Below are 21,253 nucleotides of genomic sequence, written 5' to 3'. Positions count from 1 at the left end.
ATTGGTGCTGCATGCAGAATCCAGACATTAAAGGGAGGACAAGCTGTGCTGCACCAGTCAGTGGCATGTTCTGCACTGGGCTCCTGCTTGGCATCTAAATAGGAGGGCTTTCCTTCTCCCTCCATGCTGGAGAGCCTTACTAAAACAAAACCTTTGAGGAGAATAGAAGCAATACCAGAACTGGAGTTCCAGTACTGTGACTGCTTTGTACTGATGGAATATTCCTCCTCCTAAAGAGAAGTACAGAGGGGAACAACATCACCAGCTTCAGCTCCATCTGAACTCATTATGCAGACTTTGCAGCAAGGAGGGCACTGCCTCCCTGACAACACTCAGAGGAACAGCAACAGAGACAACTCCTGATGAAGTGACACAGAAAGAGAGCAAAGAGCACAAAGAAAGGGGTCTTTTCATCTATACCACGTGTGTGTGTATAGTGAGTACACAGAGAAGTGTGCAGTTAATAACATAGAGAAATGCAGACATGCATCCACAGGTAAACACCAGCTCCAAAATTCATCTGTATTGCCATTTCCCAGAATACCATGTACAAAAATAGAGGCTTGATCTTCTTGTAGTCTGGCTGGTTTAGCAAGAGATCCTGCCTCTGACACTGACCTACTGTCTGAGTTAGTCATGGTTACACTCCCACAAATTTAAACTCCCCCATCTGTGAAGGAACCTTGTCACAGTTTTACAGTGAGGCTGAATCAATTAATGCCTTCTGAAAGATGTGATGGAGCAGAATATTAACACTTGCAGTTGAGTGATACCAGCTAAAAACATCTTAAGCAATGTAACAAATGGATTTAAAAACCACTATCAAAGAGTTGCACAACCAAGACTCCTAGGCCATCATCAGCATAGTTATAGCAGATTTACTGTTATTCTTAGATCACTGTTTCAAATTAATAGTGAAAAAAGCAGCGCTTGATTTTCACCTCTCAGGAAAACAGATCCAATAACCATCACAAAAGAGAAGAGGCTGTTAAGTGGCCGTGGTAAAGAAAGTGTGATAAGGACAAAAAGAGGAAGACCAACAAAATGTCAGACACTGATGGAAAAGGGGGTAAAGGCTTAGCCAGATATCCTGAAAAACAACCGTGCTTGTTTCTAAAGGTCTGTGCAGGCCATTCTGGTACAGGACTGTTGCAACAGTGTGTGACAACTGAAGCAACTGGAGAAAAAGTTCCTTGATTTGGAAGGTAGTGGTAATTTCTTGCTAGTTTTGACAAACTCAAGAGTAAAGTATTTCTGTTTCAGCTGAAAAAAACCATAAGCAAATGTAAAATGCATATGTTATGGTAAGCTTTGAAAATATCCAGTAGAATTGGGACACTGCTTTTATGTCTGGGTGCAAAGAACGTTTAAAATATACTCTGAATATGTTTCAAACAACAAAATGAAGGGGCTCCTTAAAAAAAAAAAGAAATCTATGTATCCACCTGTCAGTTACGTAAATGCCTTCTCAAATCAATTTGACAATATAAAGAAGTATTAAACCCAGTTTAAAATTAAATTCTATTTTAAGGACATTTTACACGAGCAGAATGGTAAATAAAAGTGAGGTGCAGTGTCATGGGAAGTGCTTTTGCAACTGAGCTGAAAAGACTTTACAAGGTTTTTCAACTAACTAGATCACAATTTTCATCTAGGTCATCTTATAGCTGGGAAATAAAAGCACAAGTGCCTATAAAACAGCCTAAGAAAGCCGAGTGTGAAAACGGGTGATCTGGACTGTATCACTGAGAGGAAAAAACAGCGGTTTTTGAGCATAAGGGGATGAGAATTATCAGAGGCATACCACACTTTTTACGTGTAAGCTGTGTGGGGAGGACAAGTCAGGCTGCAGAGAGGGGAGAGCTCTGTGTGTGCAGCGCTTTGCGTGGGCACTGCTTGGAGGGGAGAAATAACACAGAACACAAAACACGGACCCACGGGTAGACAAGCAGTGGAGATCTGAAGGATAGTACTGGAGTGAGGTACTGACTTCAAAATAAGAGCAGCTGAAGTGACATTGAAGTGGTACTGAAGAGGAAAAAGAGTATGAAGGCAGTAAGGCTGGAGCCAAAATAACTCCCTATTAGTTCAGTGAAAGCTGCACTGAAATAGTGTGTAGGGAACAGAGTTTTCTGTATCCTAATGTAAACAACATTTGACATAGTCCTGTCAAGGACTAAAAATTGTGTCTGAACCCCTGAGAAATGGTTACCATGTAAATAATTCCAGCTTCATTGCAGGAGAGAAACACATGAAGAAGCCATACTCTCTGGGATACTAAACTTCAAGAAGCAGATTTTTTTTAAAGAGGAAGTAACTTAGAAACTCCCTGCTTGAAGCTCGGAAATTAAAATCCATAGAATCAGCATGGAGGCTTAAGAATGTGAAAGAGTCAAAAAGATTTGCATTCCCAAGGTTAAAAACGGGAAGCACAAGCAAGAAAATAAATGGGGTGGCAAAGAAGGAAGATAGGAGAGGAAAAGTAGGCTGGAAAACACAAAGACTGCAGACACAAAAAATAAAAATTGCTACTAAACATACTAAATAATCTGAAGAAAATTACTGGAAAGGTAACAGAACTAAAACAGCCAAGAGAAGCCTAAATTAAATAAATAAGCAGATACGGTCTGTGGAAGGGTCACTGGATCCTGAACACAACCTGGCTATGGAAGGGAGACTGAAGATAATTCCAGAGGTGGCTGCTTATTTTGGGGAGATCCTTATTTGGCTATCCCAAGGTAGATTATATTTCTGTTCAAAAATTAGAAAAGCAGAGTCACTAATTGGAAGACTGGAAAATGACAGGTAAAAATACTTGTTCTGGGAAATCATCTTTATTAAATATCTAACAACAGCAGTACACCAAAAATTATTTAAGGGCTGAGTCCAGGACAGGCCCAGTGCTTCACTCCCAATTGTGCTGCAAGGAGTTGAAATGAAGTTCTGAAATAAAAAGAAATCCTGAATGCTAATGCATCCTGAAATCTACTGAATCAATTCTTCCAGTTTTCAAAATCCATCAGGAATTGCATAAAAGCCACTTAGAGTGTACCAGGGTGATGGTGGGGGTGATGAGGAGGAGGATGATCAAGCATGAGAAAACAATGCCACAGCACAGACCTGGAACGATCTTCCAATTGGAGAGATCTATTTCAGATGAAGTGTACACCTGACACTCTGACAAATGACAAATTTAAGTCATACTGACCTACTCACAATAGGATAAGATCAGCCTTTATAAGACAGTCTAAAAATACCTGTATTTACACAGAATGGTAAATAGCTCTGCTTTGGAAAGAAATCAGTCTCATATAGAGATAAGACCTTACCTGTGTAAATACATGTCTTTGGAAGGAAAGGCACTTTCTGATAGTTTCTGAGTAAAAGCCAAGGGATTTAATGTAATCATTGCCTCAGGACCAGAGCATGGTAAGAAGGCAGTGTCCCTCTGGCATCCTCTTTCCAAGTTCAGCAAAGGGGCTCCAGCCTGTTTTATCATGCAACACTTCCCGTATTTTTGTGACTTTCCAAATGGATTTTTTGTAACTCACTTATTTTAAATTAGGGCGTACTATAAATCCACATGGAAATTAGCAAACATATCCTTTCTGTAACCACACCACCTGCTGTGGGCCCCTCACAGCTGCCCTACAGCATCCCCTTAGATTTTGAGTTCAATTCAAAGTCTTCATTACCTACAAACCCCTCACAGATTAAGGTCTGTACACTCTAGTGGTCAGTGTGGTCCCAGCGTTTTAGCCTCCAGCTGAAGCCAACTGAGATTGAGCTGACCTTAAACATTTTCACTTGGGTCACAGAACATGATGTGGTTGGTTCTCTGCAGTATTTTCAGTCTAACAAAGCTGGAATGCATTATGTTTCAAGTTACCAATATAGTTCACCAGGCTATCCATGAAAGGCACTGACTCCAAGTAATCAAGGATTAGGTTCTTTTTTCATTTGGGAGACTACTGCAGCAATGCTATTGCAGCAACACTTTGATGTGGCTTCACATATCACACTTTTAGTAATGAAGTGCTCCTAAACCTTAGTTCACCGTGTGACTTAGCATTGATGTGTTGTACTCGTGTCACAAAGGTAGATTGCTATTTACAGAAAAGACTCATTAATAGATATATGGTTTTGGACAAATTCTGAAATAGGGAACTTGTGTTTCAGGGAAAACCAGATAGGAACATGCAGATTGAACAGCAATTCATTTGCTTAACATAACAGTAATGAATGACTGAGCCCTTGGATGGCAATCAATGTTTAGACTTCATCGTTCTCTGCATAGTACTTGGTAGTAAATCTTCACACAGCTATCCATTTACTTTCTGTGCTTTAGGTAGAGATGTCTTCTCCCTTGTCTGAGGATTCCTCACTAGACAACTGCATAGAACTTTCTGAAGCTTTCTGAATCTGCAGCTTTCTGAAGATTTTTTAAACCTCTACATATCTGTGCTTATATTACATTTACATAGCTTCCTTATATCTTGTCTTTGTTTAATTGCATTTTTTTTTGTCTGTTGCTTCTTTCAGCTGAACTAGATTTGATATACTGGTTACTTGTTTCAAGGAATGAGTTCTACTCCTACAAAAACCCCAAACAGATAAAAGGTTGTGGGTTTTTTTTTTTTTTAAATTGGGGAGAATAAAAGAATTTTCAAAAAATAAATAGAGAAATGCCACAGTCCAGTCTTACAAAAGATAGCTGCAAAACTGTAAAAGAAGAAATATGACTTTATGCAAGACCTGACAAAGAATTTATGAGATGGACCACTGAACTCATCTTTTGTCATTTATCTCTGTAAATGTGTGAGATTTCTTGGAAGATAGTTAGTCAAATGAGAAGCTGAGATGAATCAGTGGATACAATTTATTTAGACTTTAAAAAGGCTTTTGATGATAAAGTCCTTAGCAAGAGGCTATTAAGGAAAGTTAGTAACCATATGGTGAAAGATAAAGTCCTGCCATGGATTAAAAAGTGGTTAAGAGATAAGATAAAAAGACTGGAAATAAACGGATAATTCTCCCTGGGAAGAGGTTAATAGCAAGGTGCCCCTTCATTACTGTGACTGGCAATCAATATCTTGGCTCACCTGCCTTTGCAGATCATTAATAGTAAGGTACAGAGTTTGTAGATAAAACTGTTCAGGCTAATCAGAGTATTGTAGAAAATATTACTGGGGCTGAAGTTAAATGACATTTGGGCAACTCAAGGGAGATGAAATTTGCCAAAGGCAGGAAATGCCAAGGCTCTTGGAAGGAAGGGTTCAGACAACTTCTGGTTGGGGATCTGTACCACAATTTGCAATGTCCATGAACAGCTCTCTGAAGGGAAATGTTCACATGCATTGTAAAGAAAAGAGAATAACTGCATCTGGTGTGGTCCTCCCAGGCAGTTTATGGCACTGAGTAACATCAAACTGGCAGAGCCCATTAAGATCTGCTGGGAACAATTTTGCATCTCCACAGGGAGATGGACAAGCTGCATCAAGAATTTTTGGACAGTGGTATTTATCAGAAAATGCAAATCTACAAGATAGAAATGTAATATGGAAATGCATCAGAACTGGTCAACTTCTGTGGGAAATCTTTCTGAAGGACAAAATGAAACAATTATTGAGGGATTTTTTTTTTTTGGTCAGAATGAAAGAGTGTGTGAGTGTGTGTGTTATTCCTTGCTCTTGTCCAACATCATGATTATTCTTGAAGCAAAGACTCAAATCCTACTTTTCCTTCAACAGTGTCCCGCCTACTGGGCTATCAAGTCTGAGACCTCATAAGTACTTAGAAGTAAATTATCCAACAGCAGATGACATGAAATTCTTCCCAAATACAGGCAAAGTTGGCAAAATTTGGACCTATTATTCCTCATGAGAAATTAGGGATCCATATTCAAGTTTCTGCTCTGCTTGCTTCAGAGATGGGGTATGAATTTATCTGCCTTTCAAGTCAGGCAAGTGCTCTGATTATTACTGGCCTTCTGGTTTTGGTATGCAAATTAACACATGGATCTTTTGCATTCGAATACTTGAAGTGTTAAACATTTTTGCAATGAGAAAATCAATGAGAAAGCCTTTCAGTGCATCGTCCGATCCTACCGACCAGACAGAGTCAGCAATATATTACTGTACAGCTTGGTGCATTAAACCAGGGTGCATTTCCCCTGAAGATCCAGCAGATTCAGCACAGTAAGAGGTCACTGCTGCCATAGTTACCCTCAGTGCCACAGTTCTCTAGCTGGGGCCAGTTCAGCCTTGTGCCTTCTGTGTTTTTAAGGCTCATGGCTGCTGTGGCTGTACTGGAATAAGCAAAGGCAGGGACTGGATACACGTAAGGCTACGCTTGTTTCTTGTGCCCTCACGCAAAACTTGAGTAAACTAGGTTTGTGCAGAAGACCATAAAGGTTTGGGAGGAAAGAATAATCTCACATTCAAGCTACTAATTGGAAGAAATTGCATAAATATTCTCTGATCACTATCTGAGTTGATGGACTGTAATACTAAAAATAAGGTATGAATACACTGGAAGAGAATTCAAACTGGAGATTTTAACAACAGTAAATCCTCATACAGCATACACACTGAAACATCATTTGTGATGATAAAGAGCAGCATCCCTAGTGTCAGCATCAGAGGCTGAAGTGTTCCACAAAGGGGTAAAGCAGCTGTTGTATTTGTCTACTCTTCATGTAAACATCTCTAATTTACTGTGCCCCATCTTTTGTAAAAGAACTGTGCTCACCTAGGTGACCCAAAAGCCAAACTGTTTTTTTCAGGCATTGCTCAGTGGATCTGACTTCAAAAGGCACCAAAGTAGCTCATTTAGGGAACGACAGATGGGAAAGTGCATGTATTCCTCACTTACCTGAGTTTTGCCACAGCTTGTCTTCTGTTCAAAAAGTAACAAAGATTCTGCATATTAATCTAAATAAAATAGATTTCCTGCCTTCTATTGTAATGTCAGTCTAGAATTTTATCTAGATAAAATCTGGAAAACATGTGCTGAAATTTAATGGAAAGGGTAATGCCAAGGAAGTGCAATAGGAATGAATATACTGAAACCTAGCAATAAAATACTTCAAATCCAGATGCTTATCATATGACAATTTGAGATGTGTTTGTTATCTTTTATCTACCCAGAAGCAGTTTGCCTATACTTCATACAACCCCTATATACAGCTTTCTGTTGCAGTGCTGGGTAGTTTACCTGGCCTGTGTGCATAAACTGAACAGATTTTAGCCTGTGCTGTAAGGGTAGAGGCAAACCCATTTAGACAGGACAAAGAAGATATGGTTTTCAGCTAAATCACAGGCTGTTAATAGAGAAATGTTTCATGTGCCTCCTCACTGCCACTGCGCTGTAACTTCATCCCTTGAGGGCACCTCTTTCTAAAAAGCTCTCAAAACCACAATTCTTCAGCTTTTCCTTATGCTGAAGTTTTTCAGCTCTTGCTCACACTTAAATCAGTTGGCAAGCAAGAATCAAAACATAAACCATCCATCTGGATTAGTGTGCTCAACATGATGCAAACTGAGAACATTTATTCACTCAGCTACCTGATGTAGTAACAGAGCCACAACAGGACAGAGCCCTGGGCTCCTCATTCTATACCAGGCTGTCCTTGAAAGAGTCAACTTATTAAAACCACAACGAAAATATTTTGTAAAGCAGATGTGATTATGCCATTATAACATGACTACAACAAAGGAAGGACAGCCACATCCTGCAGAAACACCTTTAGCTCCTCAAACGGAGACAGCAGGAGGGAAATGCTGCAAAGGGCTCAATCCACTGGGCTGATTCCACATCCACTGTCAGGTACTTGGGAGACAGTCTTGGGAGGGAAAATGGAGTTTCATAATAGTTTAAAAGAGAGAGGCATCAGTGTAACAGTGCAAACCCACTGACCACCCTCAGAAGCTGTCAGGTTCTCTGGGCTGTGCTCCCCATCCTAAACATGCCAATGACATGTCCTTAGCAGACATCACACCACTGCTTATCTCACACATCTGATATTTCTGGAACAGCCATTCTGGGAAAGTTTCTGACACAAAGCTGACTTTTGTAGAAGCGTGACTTATTCCCAGAGGGAGGACTGGATCCCCTTCCTACCTATGAGCCCCCTGCATATGGAGCACAGCACTGCCAGCACGCTCCTGACAAGCCTGAGGAGGGCTTGCTGTGCCACAGGGCTGGGGAACAACCTCATTCCCTGCAATACTCCAAGATGCCCTACTCTGCAGATGCAATCTCTCCCCAAATGCTAATGTTAAAAAGTAAAGAGTTACAGAGTCATCACAGTGAAAAGAGAGATAATCCCAAATGTAGCAGTTCTAGTCCTTGCCAGCCACACAAAACTTAACCCTGTGTGCTTGAACACTCACCTGCACGTCTGGTTCACATCCTGCTCACCAGTTCTTATTACACACATCTACAACACTTTATTTTTCACAGACTGTGCCAAGGTATTAAAAAACTGGGAAAAATATTTCTAATGACTGCTTTTTTTTAAAGCAGCATAGGCTGAATTCCAATACTGAAGTCCCAATAGCTACTGCTGCACATCTTACATAAAACCACAGCACTGGGCAATTTTCATCACTAAATCATATTTTTCTGACTTATCCAAACATGCATTGCCTCTGGGTGCTCTGTCAGGTGTATGGATCGGAAGGACTTCACATATAGTTTTCTGCTTATTTCAATAAACTTACTGAGTAATATTTCACAAGTTTTAATAATTCTGCTAAATAATCGAATAAATGAGAATTACACAGGTGATATTTGTTTCATCTATGTAGCTGGAAGTAATTTTCATAGCAACCCAAGGGTAATGCAGTTATTAAAAGATTAATTAGTAATTTTTTTTTTCCCAGTACATATTACAAATCTTTAACAAAACTCATTTAGGGAATCCTGGAATTTTAACATGTTCTACCCTAAAGAGCCTGTCTATTTACCAACTTTAGAATTACAGAAATAGAATTTAATTGGCAAAATATATTTAAATTTTTTTCACTAAGTTTAAATATTCATAGATACTTCTATTTTTCATAAAGAATTAACTCCCAAATGGTTATGTTGTGTTTTCACATTCATAGACACCTGTAATAAAGAGTTCAAGAATTCTGTGTCCTGGTTGTGTATTTAAAATTCCCAGCTAACAAGCAGGAGAGAGACTGCTAGGAATGCTTACAGATGTCTGATTTTACAAGGTCTGGGGTTGTTTTCTTTTTTTTTTTTCCTTGCTAAAGTGCTTTAGTCTAATGTTATTTATTGTTTATGGAAGTTGTTTGTCATTTAGGACATGAAGTGACCACTCCCTCAAAATAAAGAATCAAGTTACAGTCCATTATTTCATTTTTTGATTGTTTTTCTTTGTAATAGGTGGGAAAGTGGATCCAGGATAAAAGTCCTGCCCAAGACAAAACTCCAAGCTGAAGACTCCAATTATCTATAAATCACTTGAATTTCCTGCGGAGAAAGAGAAAAAGGAGGAAAGAGCGAGACAGACAGAAAAACAGAGACAGAGGATATGCCAAGTGAAACATTTGATACCTGTCCTAAACCAAAATTTTCTCAAAAGCAACCAGGAGTTACCTGATATCCGAGCTTAGAAGAAACACATTGCTGTTGGTTTTGGCTTAATATTGAAATGAAATAACTTTCTTTTAATTGTTCCCTTAGTATAAAATGTATAACATTTTAGATCTGAGATGATGGAATTATGTATTGATTTATTAAAGGTCACTGTACATTCTCACAGAAAGAAAGCTATGATTGCTGATGACTGCTGTCCTTTTCAAAGGTTTTTAGAAACAATTTTCCAGTTTTAGGACAGAGAAATGGAAGTACATTTATGATGCAAACTGGCTGTGATACTACTCCCAAGTATTTCCCACGAAACCCTCCTGAAGCACAGCTCACACTGAAACCAGCAATGAACAAAATTCATGCCAAATAGTCTTTGCAGAGTATGACTGCTCCCGAGGTGTAGCACTACACAGCATCCAATAATTGCATTCCTTTCTTATTTAACTATATTAAAAGAATTTATGACCAAGAAACCATATGCATTTTTAGATTTGCATACTGCAGTTTGCATTAAAACGCAAGGAAATTTAAAATAGTTGACTTTCCTCTGAAACATTCTTCTAGAACAAGGAATTGCTGTAACAAATTAGAAGACAAATTAATTTTGGCACTCACTAAAAAAAAGAGAAAAGATGAAAAGCTTTTGAAGTGATGATATGGAAGAAAAAATTACACTACATCGGCCAAAATGAGTCTCCTATCAGCATTAAAGCTCCTGAAGTTGTATTTCCAGTAGATAAAAATGTTATCACCTTTTTCCAGTGCTGATGTGCTTATTTTCCTATTAAGTTACTAGGTAATTAGAAACAAAGTCTGACACATTGTAATCTGTTTATACAATAGATCTGAAACCTCTCCAACAGAAATTAAAACATTCTTTAAAGATACTGAAGATGCAAAGATTAAAAATATATAAACGAATTTTAAAATGCATAATGCATTCACAAACAAATGACTGTTTTTAAAGCCCATTTTAATCAACAAAACCAATTTAGTCTCATAAGACACCATAAAAACCCAGCAGATTTTTCTACATTTCTACAGTGGGTTTGTTCTTAACCCTCTCTCTATGAAAATCACTCTTTAAAGGTTTGTAGGAAAACATGCCCTCTTGCAATATTGTTCAAAGGTGTATTCAAGAATCACAGAAGTTCGTGGAGACCTGTTCCAGTGCTGTAAGAACCTGGTAGTATTAAGAGTCCTCCAGGAAATGTAAAAGAGTCCCTTGGGCACACAGGGTAATTCAAGAAACAAAACGGGTTTTTTTTCTGATTGAGATACTCAGGTACGTATAGTAATGTCCTCTGAAGTACATCAAAAGCCACCAAAACATACCCGAGAACTACTGATTTTGCACTGAAAATAAACCCCAACGGCTCAGTAGAAAACAGCACATTTTCAGAAAAGTGGTAAAGCCAGATATAATTTGCTTTCTATTATCCTGTGGTTTTTCATTTGATTACAGGGCTAAAAATCTTTTTCTTTTATTACAGATCCAAGGCAGCCTTTTAGCAGTTGTTTTTTCAATATCTCTACACTCACGTTGGGTAGGGCAGAATGAAACTGATTTTAAGCAAAATCCCTCCTTTGGAGAGAAAACTATGAATTTCTCTGCCAGAACAAACGAACACAACTTACCTTGGTGTATTTGATTTCAAGGTTGAGAGTGGGAGAAGGCAGCAGATGCAGAGATGCCATCAGAGCTGCAGGATCTGCCTTCACCTCCCCTGGCATCTCAATTTTACTGGAAGTCATAGTCTTGGGGGGGTTTTATAACACCACCGAGCCCCCCGCTCTGCCCTGATGCTGTGTTGTGTTTTGGGTTGGTCCCCCCCCTCCAAAGCCCAGCGCTGAAGATGTTGCTCTCCTCCTCTGTATATAGGCAGGTGTCAAGCCGGGTCTCTTCTTATTGGACATGGGGGCAGAGGCAGGGGGGCAGGTCCATCCTACCTAGGGCGAGAGCGGCACAGCCCCGCTCACTGCGGCGCAGCCTCCCCGGCCCCCCCGGCCCGTCCCGGCCGGGGGATTCCCGGTACCCCGTGGGAGCCCGGAGCTCCCGGGCGCGGCTCGCTGCCCGCCGCCCGAGGAGCGGAACCGGGGAACGGCCGCGGGGAGCGGAGCACCGGGACCGTCGTGTTCCCCCTCGGCTCCGGGGCCGGGCGGGGAGGCGCCGCGGCCGGGAGAGGCCAGTCCCGGCTCCGGCTCCGCCCGGGGCATCCCGCGGGGAGCCGCAGCTCGACACAGGCTGGGGATCCCCGGCCGCGGCGGGGTAGCGGCGGAGGGGAAGACACCGGGCTGCACTGGGGAAGCCCTGCCGGGCCGAGGTGACCGGGACACGGTGGCCCGGACCGGCGGCTGCGCTCGGGCGCAGAGCCGACGGGGCAGGGCGGGCGACTCCTCGCGGGACCCGGGGAGGAGCGGAGGGGGCACGGGCAGGGCTCAGCCTGAGCGGCAGCGTGTCCGTGCCCGCTCCCCGTCCGGCCGCCGCCGCCCGCTGCTGTCCCGGGCTGCCCGCCCTGCCGGCCGGGGGCTCCGCGCCTCACCTGGCGGCCGCGCGCCCGCCCTGCCCCGCTCCCGCCCCCGGGCGCTCCCCGAGCGTCCCCGCCAGCCCTGCCCGCAGCGCGGCCGCTGCTCCCCGGGCAGACCCTCTTTCCCTTTGGCGGCGGAGCGGCTGCGCCCCGAGCCTCGGCGCTGCCGCCCCGCCGTGTCCCGGTGCCGAGCGGCCCCGCGCGGGCCCCACCGGCCGCCGCCACAGCGCCATCGCCGGCCGCGTGCTGCCCCCTGCCGGCCGCCACAGAGCGCGCGGCGAGCGGCGCCTCACGGGCAGGGCAGGCCCGGCGCGGCCGCGCTTTTCCTGAAAGTTCTCACCGAAAGGAACGGGCTTAAAGGGCAGAGTAATCTGTTCAAGCAACAGGCACCTGATGCCAGCTGTTAGCTTTGGAGGGCCCTCGTAGCGGGAGGCCACGTCGTGCAAGAGAAGAGGCTGGGCAGTGCCGTACAGCCTCACTGGGAAGGCAGCGGCCAAATGGAGCCGCGTCCAAGAGCTGACGGACATCAGACATTTATTGTCAAAGCCCTGCACGCTCCCTGGTCACACCTTGTAGGCAGAAAACATAGAAAGCTCAGGCCGTTTTCATTACTTTAGGAAAAATCAGTGAAGTTCTGCTTACTGATGCAAACACTCCCAATGTTTTGAACCTGATCAGATGTCATGTTTTGAAGTTATCACATACCAGATAGATGAACAAAGAAAGGACACCAAAGCTACAGCTGTTTAAAGTTGGCAAAAAAAGCCACAAGAAATACACCACACGACCTTTTCATTGATATAGTCAAAAATAAACAATGGGATCTGGCCATGTTTTGATTTTGTAACACTATTTGTTTGTTGATGCCCTTTATATCCCTCACTCCACGTTTGACAAGTTTGCAGACAACTGAAAAGATTGTCCCAGCACTCTCCTGGTGTTTGTACAGGAGCACAGAACAAAGATTGCTTGGGCACAGACAGACAGCACAAGGTAGAGAGTGCCAGTTAAGTAATTTCAGGGTTAACATGTCTAGTTCTGTAAATTTCCATCTCACTAATGAAGAAGACTGCAGATTTTGCTTTCTCTCATTTTCAGTCTTTTTTTTTTTTTGACCTGACAGAGGAAATGGATTCATAATATTCTGCTGTAATGTGACATGCAGAGCTGTCAAACTGTGACACTTGGGATGAGTGAGACATTTAAACGTCAGAAATTCAATTTTTAATGGCACACTGGCAACACAGACCTAACACTTCATCACAAGGATGACACCTTCTAAAAGCTATTTTAAAATAAATCAGAGTGGGGATGTGCTCCTTCAAAAAAAAAAAAAAAAAAAAGAATACATTTAAACAAGTTTCAGGAATGAGGAAACTGTATGACAGTTTCATTACTAGATCAATAAAATTCAGGAGATTTTGGTGAGAAGGGATTCCAGTGTGTGTGGAGATGCAGCTCAAACCCACATAATCTGGAGCTGCTTCAGTGACCTTCATCCACTTCTTGCTGTACAAACCACATTCCTCTTACATCTCAAAGCAATTCATTTTGCAAAAGCCCTCAGAGACCTTTAGCCCAAGGGCTTGTTGGCATTCCCAGATGGAGAATGGGACTGCACTTACCATTCCAGAGGCTCCTGGTGTGCAGCCACCCTCGCAGACGTGGCACTCGTGTCCTGTTGCTCTTCCAGATGGCGATGGACTGCCTGGAGTTCCTCTTCCACCACCTGGGAAGACACCAATGCCTCAGCCCTTGGTGCCCAGGCCAAGGTGGGCTCTCACCAAGGACAAGAGCAGCTCTGCCAAGCAGAGTGAGGAATGAGATCTTACAGATTTTGGGGACACTGATGGTCCCAGCCTGGGGAGCTGCTTCCAGGCTTCAGCACCACACTGGTTACTTTATGATAGCAAATCAAGGCATAGCTTCAAAACATGCAAGCAAATGCTTAACATTTAATAAATAATTTACTCTGGAAGGGATTGCCTTGGATGTTAGGACAATAACTCAGTAAAAACAATGAGTACGGAAGAAAATTAATTAATTTGTGAAAGAAAAAATTAATCAAAAAAAAAGAAAATAAAGAACAGAAACAATACTCAGGATTCAGTCCAGTGGTCCCTAAATACCTCCATACAACAGAAAACTACTTATTGCAGTGCTGCAGTTTCTAGTTTGGTTTTTTAGGGGTCTTTGGGGGGGGCGTTTGGTTTGGGTTTTTTGGGGTTTTTTTTGCAAATTTATGAAACTAAATCAACTGTCAAGTCAGACTGGCTTATTTTTCTCTCACATGATTGGGTTTTAATTAAAATTTTACTTAGACAGCAAATCAGGAAACAAATATGTTCTCTTTCAGATTGCAATGACAAAGTCTTCACACTTTGTAATGAAATGGTTGTCAATAAAATGAAGAACAATCACGTGACTGTTTCTTGCTTCAGTCTTAGTATTTAAGTTAGTATGCAGCCAACATCAAAATCGTTCCTGGAGAGGTTTTTTTTGGTTTTGTTTTTTTTTTTTTTTTCTATTTGGAGCAATCTAAATGAATCTGGACCTGTGGTGGCCAGACAGGGTACAAAAGACAAAGCTGCAATGCTGAAGACAATACAGATGTAATAAAGGCATTCCTGGGTTTCTCAGTCAGAGTACTGGTACTTTTCTGCTCTATGTTACTGTGTACCTGTTGTCTAAAGGAAATGATAAAACTAGAGGATGAGGTGAAACTCTTTGTATCTCAAAACATCTTTTGGGCAGTTTAGCTGTGCCCAAGCACACAGGAACACACCACTGAAATGGGCAGTGGATGCAGCAACTCCAACAAGGCTCCAAGCAAGAGCTCTTAGTTCTCACTACTTCTAATCCATGAACATTTCTTCTGCTCCTGAGTGAGCTCCAGAAAGCACTGACACACACACAGGAACTGAGTCACATCACTCTATCAGATACTTCCAATGATTCCTCTCAAGATCAACTGCAAAATCCACCCCAGAATTATTTCAATATGACCCATAAGTTCTTATATATATAACTTCTTCTCTCAGCTGTTCCACTACCATTTAGCAAGGATATTCCTGGTTCCTCATACAAATTCAGTATTGATTGAGAGATCCCACTCCTCTGTACCCTTTGCCCCTTGCTTCAGTAAATCTCTCTTCCTGTTTTTTGTGTGCTTTATAAATTGCTTTTGGAAGAAAAGTAGAGATTGAATAAAAACTTCCCCTAAGTTATTTTTCAGCTCAGCCTTCCACTTAGGAAATCTGAACTTCATTTTCTGATCTATACATTAAAGCTTCAACCTCAGGTGTTCTATTTTAATTGCCTGCTATTTTCATTACCGACCATGAGGGCAGCAAATGCTCTTCAGGAGATACTTGTATTTTAATTTATCTGCAAACATAAATCACACATTATAGCACTTTTTTCCTCTAGGTTAATTGAATCAATTCTCTAAATGTCTCTATGCCTGACCATTGCAAAAGGCTCACTGGTTGAAATCTCTTTAAGAATTATGGCCCTTGAGCTGTGTGCAGGATGGGAGCAGTCCTTGCTCCAGACAAAGGTGTATTGTACACAGAAAGTAAAAATGTATTATTATATACCTAAGCAATATGACCTGTGAAGCAACACCCACAATGCTGTGAGGAGCCTCTAAAATATTATTTCAGAATTTTTCATGTATCTCAGTGAATAAATTATTTTAAAATTATAAATTTATTAATAATTGAGTCTGGATATATCTTAAGTTATAAATAAACAGAATAAAATCTACTTTTACTTTCTTTATTTCTACATTACCTCTAACACCCCAAAAAATGCTGGTATTAAGAACAACCATTTTATTACTGAATATTCATAAATGTCTAATGAAGAAAATTTGATTTAACACTTTTCTCACTAAAAATTAGTTAAATGGATCATTTTTGGTAAAAAAAGTCAAACAGGTCAGCTTTTTTACCTGTCATATTGGCCAATTCATATCCAGTGGAACTGTTAAATGCTGGCAAAATTATCAAATGGTAAATTTACAAAATTTGCAAAAGGAAGAGGCCTAAAGGGCAGAATACTTTCTTCAAGCAACAGAGATCTACATACAGTTGGTAAATTTATCAGTTGTTGGTAAATTTAGTCCAAAACTGAAATGCAAATTTAGGGACTTAAGCAAGCTTCAATAATTCATAATTCAGTGAGAGTGATAAAGCAGAAAATGCTTGAAAAAGTTCAATGTTGGACTTACTTTATAAGTGGGTCAGTTTTAAAAATTAGCATTTCAGTTTAAGCCAGCAGCTGAAATGTCACCTGTCCCTCACTGGCCAGAGTGACCCCAGCAGTGCTGCAAAGAGCATGTGCTGGAACTGTGAACTTATCGGGAACATGTTCTTGGGTGTAGGGATTTTATTCTGAATTAGAATATATAAAAAAACTTTGTTTTGAATTTCTCTTCAATTTACCTGTTGAAATTTATTATTTGTAAAACACATCGAGCCTCAAATGGATTGACCTTCTGCTAATGTATATCACCTAATGAATGGATGCAATTAACTAATTCATATTGGAATATTGCACTTTCCTGCTCACATTCATCATCACTAAATGTGTGATCTAGTTTGCAAGTTTAAATTTTTTATTATTACCCTTTAAACTAAAGAAATAAGTCTTGTATTTAATTACCTGAACTTACATATTCAATTAATAGCTTCATTACCTTAATGAACATAGATACTATGCAGAAGTAACAAAAGATTGCTGCTGGGTCTGCTCCCAAGTACACCCTATAAAGGGTCAGCTATGAACCTCAGAACACCTTTTTTTTTATTAAAAAGGTCTTGATTGTGGAATTTCAAAGGAATTGGGCCTGCCAATCTAATATTCTTATACAGGGGCATGAGATAAATGTATCATATGTTCTAAATGTTTAATGTTCTAAATATTTAATACATAAAAGTAATCCCAGAAGAAAAACTTGTATCTGGAAAGACAGAGGATTTAAACAATCAAACGTGGATAATTCTGAATGAAAGGGGATGAAAAAAATGAAAACCAGGCAGACTGACAACTAATCTATTAAAGGATGAGTGGAGTATGGAGTGAAACAAGCAAATGCTCTCGTTGAGGGAGAGAGGGGACAAAGCACTGGGAGCAGCAGCTCTAACAGAATATTCATCTCCAGCAGAGGGTCACATTGTGGCTGGATGGCTCCCCTGGAGGCCCAAGTAGAGTGGGAGACAGGTGAAAGAAGTTGGGTTGGTGAGTCAGGTACAGGAAACACTGTCACTTTTCTAGTGAAAATTAGATTTTAGAACCATGAATCAACTCTCCTAGTTAGCTCCCTGTACTTTCCAAATGCACAACTTCACTTTTGTGTGTCAGTAGAGTCAAATCTGTCATTATCTTTGGCTTTCATGCTACATTCCTTTTATCAGTTAGGTAGGCTCAGATCTCCTCCTCTTCACAACCCTACAAGTAGCCTTAATAAGTGTCAGGGCTGCTACAGGGACCCTGTGCCCTGCAGAATGATGAAAGGTTTTGAAAACATGTCCCATTCAGGTTAAGAAAACACAGGATTCAGATCCCTGCAATATACTTGATATATTGGATCCACTGGATGTACTTTTTAGGATGTTTCTTCATGCTGCATTAATATATTTAGCAAAGATGCCTTTTGTTTTTAATAGCAAAGCTATATGAGAAAAGTGAATATGCAGGGAAAAAGAGCAGGGAATTGGCTTAAACACGGCGTTCCTCTGTACTAAATTGATCTATGCTTTAAAAGCAAAATTGTTTTTATACTGCAACAGTCATTCTCTGGATGCATTCAGTAAGGTTTGCCCATACCATCACCTACTAGCTAAGCTCCTCCTAGGGCTGAGAGGGCAGCACACCCAGTGCAGCTGATAACAGTGGAGCACGTAAGCATCTGTCCAGCATTGCCCTGACACTTCCACGGGGTGCCAGCACTGACAACCCTGTCACGGGGCCCTCTGCAGAGGAATGTTATCTGTGCCCCTCTGTGCCAGCACGGCTGCGGAGAGATTAAACTGGCTCAGAAACTCTCAGGCAGGACCTGAGTTACACATACAACAAGCTTTGAAATTTACTATCATCAGTTATACAACCATACATAACGTGTATGTGTGCAGTACCACCAGTTATGCACTGAGGCCTAATGGTGTGCCCAGCCAGTCAAGAACAAAGCAAAATCCTGGGTCCTGCTTTAGAGAAAGTGCAGTTTAGTTCTCCCTGAAATCAGTGTCAGCAACAGCAGACATATACATGTCAGGCCTTAAAGATTATGAGCAAAAAGCCTGAAGTACACATATGTGGTAAGGGTTTGATCTCATATTCATGATACAGACAGAAATGTTTTATCTGGACACTGAGATCACAGAGAAGAAAGAACAAATTCTCAAGCAGTCCCCTTGTGTGCCATGCCCCTTCTCCAAGCTGGGCTCAGCTAAACCTGAGCTGCCCATTGCAAAGATTTCTCACCTTGAGCACTTTTTCACCAGGGACTACAGCAGAGACAGAGGGATGATCAGGAAATAAAATAAATAAAGAAATAGAAGGTTTATGTACTAAAAAACTAAAACACTTAGAATGCTGAATTACAGTGTGTTCAGATCTTCCTCACCTGAATTTTTTCTTTGACCTCCCCAGCAGGAGAACCAATCTGTAAAACAGAGAATGCCCCTTGTATACCATGCATCAGTTTCTGTATGAAAATTGAGATATAAATTAGGCAAAGGCATTTGACCAGGGACCTGAATTAGAGGTTCACAGAGTTAGTCTAATTCAACTAAAATCAGCAAACTTTAAAATAATTTGGCTCGTATTATTACAATACAAAAAATATATGGTGTATTTACAACCTTGGTCTCTCCAGCTGTGTTGGTTTAGGTTTTATTACATCAGTAATAACAATTTATGTGATACTCTGAATAATGTGCTATTAAAAATTCAGTACACTATATATTGTTACCCGTGGGATTTAAACTGTGGGAGCTATGTGCATTATTCTCTACTTTGCTATTTCTATAGGAGTGAAGATTACTATAAAAATGGTTAGGTTATATACATCATGTGAATTCCTGCTCTGCTTGAATCCAGGTGAAGGGAAGAAATAGCTCAGTCCAGACTGCCTCAGGGGTAAGAGTCCCCAGAGTTTTAGTCTTGCAATCTAAGGTTACACTGATCCCACATTCAAGCATGAAAATAATATCAATGTGCTTTTTGATGTCTTTAAAGGATGCCAGCAGATTTGTGAGGCATAACCTCCCCTAACAGAATCCATTTGATGCTTCTACAGAGCACCAGCTTTATCTGTGTGTCTATTGATTTTACTTTTTACAGCAGTTTATCTAATTTTCCTGGCACAGAAGTCACACTGACAGTTTTGTAGCTCCTGTGATCACCTTTGAAGGACTCTCCTGAAGCACCAGCAGATCAGTGGTATATTTCCTATGGCCTGTTTTGCTGACATTAGGATCAGGATCAGCAGAAAACCAACCCACTGACACAAGCACTTGAGAAGCTGAGCATTTTAACCCCTTGGTGGAAACACTGCACAGCTCCAGCAATTAGTTACTGGTTAATTTATCAATTTCTCTTGAAGTGTTTCCTGATGACAATTTATTTTAGAACAGTTGCTCACACCCAGCCCACCAAATCTAGCAAGGCAAATAATTCTTTTAGCTGTGGACATAGCCATGTTGAATGCTTCTTCTGTGCTTCCATCCTCCACAGCTTTACTTACAGTCTCACACGACTCCTCTGGTAATAGAATTTGAAAACATTTAGAATCTTACTTTCACATTCTTGGCAAAACCTTAAAATCTTTTTGGTGACCTTTCTTGTGGTTCTACATTTAATATGTATGCTCCTTACTTACTTATATAACTTCCATTTTTGGAAGATGTCTTCATTTTCTTCCCTCAGATGACACAGTTTCAATATTTATGGGTGGCACTGCTGGTAGCCTTCTCATTCTGACTCTGGGAGCAGGGCCCAGGTGAGGGAACAGTAGAAAACAGTAATCACAGTGCATTTTCTTTCCCTTCTTCAACCAGATGTTCCATTGCATACAACTAAAAGGCAATTATACAGAGGATTAATGAAATAGATAGCAATTAAAGCCAAAGCTTTCATGGTGTTTATATTTACACTTTACTTGTCTTTCTTAAAATGCTACATACATATTTTTTCGATTTGGTAAATGTCATAGAATCTCTTTCTAAATATAAGAAAAGGAGAAACTGAATTCAAATGTTCTGAGCTGCCTCCTTTTCTCTTTGGAAAGTGAGGCAGTGCCTTTGAATTGCCACATGTCAAAACTGGAAGGATTTACCAAGGGAGCAGTCATCCCCTGTGTACTCTGTTCTTCAATACTTTCTTAGAGCACCTGCTTGAATCTCATTATAGAGCTGAGGAGAACCTTTGGTCTAACTTTGCATCCAAGTTCTTATTAATGGAATTAAAAATATGATTTTTATGAAGTATTGAAAAAAGTCTGATAGGATCAAATGTGAAATAAATGCTTTTGTTGCAGTTCTCCACCCTGCAAAGACAGAAAATTCATGTAAGGAAGTCAACGTGGTCTGAACAAATGAGTATAAATTTCTGTCTCTGACGTGCTATTACCCCTCTATTAGTGGAAAAGTAGCATTAATGTCTTCATACCTGCTATGAGACAAAACTCAGAGGTACCTACATATATTAGGTGAGCAAGACTTGCATCTGCACAAGAGAAGGAATCGCTATAGACAAACAACTAAAAATTGCTTCCATAAACATGTTTCTTTATTTATTTATCATTTTCCTGAAAGAGAGGAAGTGGTTTATCTCATTCCTACTGTAATGAATATCCTCCCAAGCATCCTCCCTCAGTTCTAATGTATACATTACCCTGAAAGAATTCTCTCACAGACATAACAAACATACACTCCAGCCCGCTGTGATAATTGAGGTCCTGAGTAATATGTTTGTTTCTCGGTGGCGTGGGGTAAATGTTTTCAAGCTGCTATTCACAGGCTATTTTCAGGGGCTCCCCAGAGGCAGGCTCAGTGTCTGTGCCTCAGGCACGACCTGTGGAGCAGGACTGGAGCTGTCCTGCAGCAGTGTCACCGCCT

General features: G+C 40.9%; 1 protein-coding gene across 2 annotated transcripts in view; it reads right to left on the bottom strand.

The window, feature by feature from the left end:
* Positions 1 to 13,860, bottom strand: part of ALDH1A2 (aldehyde dehydrogenase 1 family member A2) — a 54,707-nt gene extending 40,847 nt beyond the window's left edge. The window contains exon 1 of one of the 2 annotated variants that reach the window (XM_063169589.1): positions 13,757 to 13,860. In XM_063169589.1, the coding sequence (XP_063025659.1) occupies positions 13,757 to 13,759 (3 nt within the window). In that variant the 5' untranslated portion in view covers positions 13,760 to 13,860. Of the gene's footprint in view, positions 1 to 11,241; positions 11,541 to 13,756 lie in introns of those variants that run through there. The other variant, XM_063169590.1, reaches the window with a different exon arrangement.
* Positions 13,861 to 21,253: the final 7,393 nt, after the last annotated feature.

The sequence above is a fragment of the Melospiza melodia genome, chromosome 15, assembly GCF_035770615.1.
Source record: "Melospiza melodia melodia isolate bMelMel2 chromosome 15, bMelMel2.pri, whole genome shotgun sequence".
NCBI classification, from domain to species: domain Eukaryota; kingdom Metazoa; phylum Chordata; class Aves; order Passeriformes; family Passerellidae; genus Melospiza; species Melospiza melodia.
This window is presented reverse-complemented; position numbering and strand designations above follow the sequence as displayed.